Below are 5787 nucleotides of genomic sequence, written 5' to 3'. Positions count from 1 at the left end.
AGAGATATTTACACCAATATAAACAGAGATAAAGAAAATAGATATTTCCTTTAGAAAACGTTTCCACGAGCTAACCAAATGTACGGTATATACACACACACACGTGCACACACACACAAATGTCACAGACAGACGTACACAGCATGGTTGAGATCGATGCGTCATTACCAGTTTGGTAAAAACTGAAACCACTCCACACCTGCCACCCCGAAGGCACGGCAGCGTCCTTCAGTCCGCCTTCCCAGAAAGCCCGTTGGCCTCCACAGTTCTGTGCTGCTCCTTCCAGCGTTGGTACTTGGTTCTGCTCTTGCGGCAGGCAAAGCGGCCAATGTCCACCATGAAGACCCAGGAGAGCACGTAAATGGCCGTTCCTCCGACCTTCACCACGAGCGAGGGCCTCGTGGCGCTGAGCTCACAGTACAGCATGCGGCCTCCCACGCCGATGCGCACCGAGACAAAGAGCGCCACAAAGAGCAGGTCCACCACATCCCCTGCCAGGCTGTCATAGCGACCCAGCTGCCGTAGGAACCAGCGTGCCTGTAGCAGGGGGTTGGTGACCTCGCTGCCAAAGAGCACGGCGCATGTCTCGATGCCCGACTCGCCCAGGCCTAGTGCCAGCATGATGCCCAGGATGCTCAGGGCATGGTGAGCCAGCATCACCGGGCCCTCCGTGCGGAAGTACACGCACCAAGCCATGTCGAACAGGAAGTAGCTGAGGCTAATGGCCATCGTTGTAATCTGCAGAGGTGTATTCTCTGTACCTGTAGGGCATGAAAGCAGAGTGTCATTTTAAACACAGAAGAAGGCCTTCCGTCACATCGAGGAGCCCACACTGCCTTACTATCAAACACCATGAGTGAGGTTCAAACCCCGACTCCTCATATAGTACATGTGATCAAGAGAAATACCCCAAATTGCAGCCTGGACTAGTATGTTCACAAGTCTAACACCATAAGTTGCCATAGCATGGGCATCAGTTAAATAATGTTAATAATAAAATAATATTAATAATAACACAGTGAGTCCCAAAAATCTGTTGCAACAACAGACTAAAACTCTAGTACAATGACCTCTTCTCTTGGAGGGAACTATAATTGGAGAGCAATAAATTAAGTAATAGAGCAATGTTTCCCAGCCCTGGCTGTCAAGCACTCATATTGAAAGAGTTAATTAATTATTCATTTATTGGTAATTGCAATTAATATGCATTCACTGTTCTTAGCCCTTGGTCAATTAAATGAAATAGACTAGCCAGCTACTGATTAAATTGTCATTTTTTTTCCCATTAGCAATGAAAAATTCACATTTTTCAAGAGCAAAACACCACAGGAATGCTTCTTTCACAGTCTATCTTTGCCTCAACATTCGTCTAAAGAAGTCTAGATGTAAACGATGAATGAACTGGATCGAGTTCTCAAATAACTCAATTCCAGTTGAGCAATTAATTCAATAAACAGTCTGATCCGGGCTTATTAATTAAGAGATTAGTTAGAAGAGAGTGCAGCATACACAGGGGTGGGTCCCCAGACCTCCAACCTCAGACCCCACATGGGTCCTGGCTTCTGTTCCAGCTGCAGTGTGAATTGTCTTTACTGAGCCATGATCCACACACTCTGAGCCCCCCCCCCCCCCGTACACATGCAAAACAACCACAGTGACTAACGAAAATATATACCCTTTTTCATACAATGGCATTTTTGCACGTTACGCGACCGATGTACTTGCACAACGTGGGGGGGTTGGTGAGAACGTCAGTCGCCTTTGTTCCTGTGTTATTTGAGCCACAGACAGGTTTTTAAAGGGAACAATGTAGTCGCAGTCCTGCGCGGTTGCCGTGTGCCTTTCAGGCCACCTTACACACTGTACAAAACAATTCAATGAGGGAAACAATCATAAAAAGTGCTAGTAAAACATTCTCTGGACAACTTGTTAAGTTTTGGAAAGGCAAAGTCAATATCGATCTTAAATAAAGCATCAATTAATCCTAAATATATCAGGGAGGAAGGCTAAAGAAGGGTGGTTTAGTCATCTACAAGTAACCACTGATCGACCGGAAACAAATGCAATATTTTTGCATTTTATGAGGCACAAATAAATGTGAAATTGCAGCGAGTTTTCAGCTAAACACTTTTAGGTCAACGTGATCTTAATCTTGCCATTAATTAAATGAATGGTTCAATTGAGGTTAATCATTAAAAGGTTAGTCAGTTTCCTTCCGCTTTTCCTGCTGAGCGTCATAGTTAAAAGGTTAGTTTGTTTAGAGAGGAAAAAAAAATGCAGGGAATAAGTATAAAACCAAGCACTAAGAAGCAGTGCAAATGTACGGTTAGGGTTCGAAAGAAATAAACCCCCAGATCACTGGATGTCAGCACTCATCCCTCCATACCCTGAACTGAGCTCTCGATCATTTCGATCCGCTGCACAAGGTCCCCAATAAGGTCCCCTCTATACGCTGTTTGACCGATAAGGACACTCATTATGAGTAAACGTCTTATTATATATGCGACATTTTTTCATTGATGATACATTGCTTCTTCACAGCGAAGGGATCCAATTTAACCCGAAATGAAAACTACAACAAATATTTTAAATGTGTTTAATATTTTTTGTAAAAAAAAAAAAAAAAAAAAAAAAAAGACCTTTTATGTTTGTAAAAGGTGTTTTTGGGAAGAAAGTAGACATATCTTTTACAGTGCTCTTGTACTTTGTTGTTGCTGCCTGCCTGTTAGGACAGCATTGGATTCAGTGCACGTTCATAATGTAGGCCTATGCACAGCATCCAGCTGTGATTCACTGATAATGGCTGGTAATGATAATTAATTTATAATGCTTTTTCGAGATCTCAGAAAATGGTTGCATTTTTACCATAAAATTTTGAATGCATTTCATCATGTCTACAATAAAAGTGTTCAGCTTAACTGTAGGGCAGTACAGTGGCACGTGGGCTGTTTGGGTGTAGGTGCGAATTCAGTCTGTGTGTCGTTTTCACATTCTCACTGTGCATGGCTTTTTGGTGGGTGCTTTGGTTTTCTCCTACAGTCCAAAGGTATGCACTTTGGGTGAACTGGACACTAAACTGCCTGTAGTGTGCGGGCAAGTGCATGTGCAGATACTGCATGATGAACTGGCCTCCCATCCAGCACATACCTGCCCAGGCCTTGCACCTAGTGCTTTAGGGATACATTTACATTTATTAATTTAGCTGACACTTTTCTCCAAAGCGACTTACAATGTTAAGCTGACAATTATTACAAGCTAACAATTATGTACCCATTTATACAGCTGGGTAATTTTTACTGGAGCAATTTTAGGGTAAGTTCTTGAGCAAGGTACTTACCCTAAAATTGAGGTCTGGATAGGTTCCAGACTGCTGTGACCCTGAGCAGGACAACCAGTTAACAAAAGCAAGTGAACTTGATATGTGGCAACACAGCAGCCAGTGGGTAGGACTGGTGTCTCATTCCTCCTAGGTCGTGGGTTTGGACGTGGGTTTGAATCCAGCTGAGTTTGTGTGCAGTGTACAGGTTCTCGTGTTTGCGTGGCTCCGCCCCCCCCCCCCCAAGTCCCAAGACATGTGGTTCAGGTGAGTTAAGTTACTAAATGCTCTCAATGTGTACATGTGTGAAAGAGCGTGTGTGATTGCCCTTCAATGGACCAAAATGCTCTCTAAGTTGAACCCTGCCAGAGTCCACTTCCAGGGTAGGGACCAAACCACCACCATCCCGCACGTGGTCATTTGTGATGGGTGGATGTTTTCTGGAGATAGTTTCACTGATGCATTTAATCAACAGCTTAATTTAAAATAAATAACTGAATACACAACACAGCATGCTCAGCCAAGGACCCAGAATAAACAAACATCAGTAGAGCAGGTCCTGTTTTCACAGGGTTCTGATTAAAAAAAAATTAAAAAAACCACCCCAGTGCAGTTAGAACTTGCTATATACACACACACTATCAGAACCGCTTGTCCCATACGGGGTCACGGGGAACCGGAGCCTACCCAGCAACACAGGGCATAAGGCCAGAGGGGGAGGGGACACACCCAGGACGGGACACCAGACCGTCGCAAGGCACCCCAAGCGGGACTCGAACCCCAGACCCACCGGAAAGTAAGACTGTGGTCCAACCCACTGCGCCACCGCACCCCCTGTACTTGCTATATAGTTAGCTTTAAGTCATAATGTAATATTCACCCATCAAAGTAATAATTTCACACTGAAAATAAGCATAGCTCAGCCCAGTCACTCACAAATACACACACCAAAGACAATTCAGAGTTACAGGGCACTGAGTGGCAGGAAAACCCAAGTGTTCAGGAGACTAAGTTGTGTCACAGCACATACACCATCGAGGGAACAGGCCTCTACTACAGATCACTGTGACATCACCTTTTCTAAGCTCAACTTAATCCCTCAAACCTGAGTTCTGGACAAATTCAGACTCCACCGAGTCATCATGTCAAACATTAATGACATACAATACAAAACATGTGACGCTGGTAAAAATTCAATAACTAAACAGTTCAGGTTCTCCCAGTGTGTGAGCGACACAGAGAGAGTGTGTTCCACCGATGTATGGATGAGTGACCCAATGTAAGTAGTGTATCTAGCAGTGTAAGTCACCTTGGTGAATAAAGTGTGTGGGCTGATAACACTACATAGAGTTCACTGGAAATCGCTTTGCAGAAAAGCATCTGCTAAATAAACAAATGTAAAACAACAGAGTTATTGACGCAGTATCAGTTACTGTTGATTTAGTAGCTACTTACACAAAATAAATAGTCTAAGTGTTAATGCCTGTGAATATCCCAGAAGTAGGAACCACTTCATCATTTAACACTCTAGTGATAAGCAGCAGGGGGCTAAAACTGTTTAGAGTGAAACATTTTCAAGTGTTTTCCTGAATGGCTTTAAATTACACGGTAGGAGTAATTACATTAGCAGTGGTACATTAACAGTGGTTCTTGCTGTGTTTTTAAGCCAGATCCGAACCATTATCGAGTGGACAGCGGTCCACGGCTGGACAGCGGTCTCCGAGAGACATGACAGCCCTACCTGGGTGTGTGAAGGGCCAGGGTCCATCAACGAACCCTACATACGCAGTGAGGCACACACAGAGGAGCCCGTGAAGCAGCGTGACCAGCCGGCAGTTCCACTCGTACCCGCGCTTAGCGTTCAGGCCACAGAGGCAGGTGTACAAGGAGATCCAGCCCACAAGGCTGCCACCGACCTCCGTTGCCGATGTCATCTCTCCTCCGAGCAAACGCTTCAAACACAGAAGGTGACAAGTACTTTCAGTTTGCTCACTTTGACACCTATCACCCATCGCAGCAGCTCCCTAAGGAGATACCTGTGCTCAACAGCAGCCACACTCCTCCCATGACACATCCTTTCCAGTGCCGCAGTAGCTACATTCAATAAGTCCCATCCAGGACACAGTTCCCTTAAATGAACCATCGCAAATATAGCGGCAGAAAACTGGCAGATCCCTTTTTAACACCAATACTAATGCAAACAATGACTAATAACTCATATTCTAGTTGTCCAGGTGTTTGCCAAGCTTGGCATCCAGACTGAAAATGTATCATCATATGTTTCAAATACCACTGCCATGCTGATGATACTCAGCTCTTCCTCTCCTTTCCACCTGCTGCGTCAGACATCTTCACACGCATTGCTGCCTGCCTGTTGGACATCTCTTCGTGGATGTCTGATCACCACCTTCAACTCAGCCTCTCCAAAACAGAGATTCTTTACCTCCCAGCTGGCCCGTCCTCCTGTCACG

General features: G+C 44.8%; 1 protein-coding gene across 1 annotated transcript; it reads right to left on the bottom strand.

Moving 5' to 3' along the window:
- Positions 1 to 228: 228 nt before the first annotated feature.
- On the bottom strand, positions 229 to 5250 carry tlcd5b (TLC domain containing 5b). Its single transcript, XM_018755230.1, has 2 exons — positions 5058 to 5250; positions 229 to 761 (listed from the first exon to the last, which is right to left on the bottom strand). Exons 1-2 carry the CDS (start codon positions 5248 to 5250, stop codon positions 229 to 231), a joined length of 726 nt encoding a protein of 241 aa, XP_018610746.1.
- Positions 5251 to 5787: the final 537 nt, after the last annotated feature.

This window comes from Scleropages formosus, chromosome 4 (assembly GCF_900964775.1).
Source record: "Scleropages formosus chromosome 4, fSclFor1.1, whole genome shotgun sequence".
In the NCBI taxonomy this organism is placed as follows: Eukaryota; Metazoa; Chordata; class Actinopteri; order Osteoglossiformes; family Osteoglossidae; genus Scleropages; species Scleropages formosus.
Note: the sequence above shows the minus strand (reverse complement) of the source record. Positions and strands in the feature narration are given on the sequence as shown.

What these genes read in the sequence shown, in the direction of transcription:
- tlcd5b (XM_018755230.1), bottom strand. Translation starts at nt 5,250, where the DNA reads ATGACATCGGCAACGGAGGTCGGTGGCAGCCTTGTGGGCTGGATCTCC. An exon ending in CTGGCCCTTCACACACCCAG is followed by an intron (nt 762 to 5,057) that starts GTAGGGCTGTCA and finishes CATGCCCTACAG; the next exon opens with GTACAGAGAATACACCTCTG.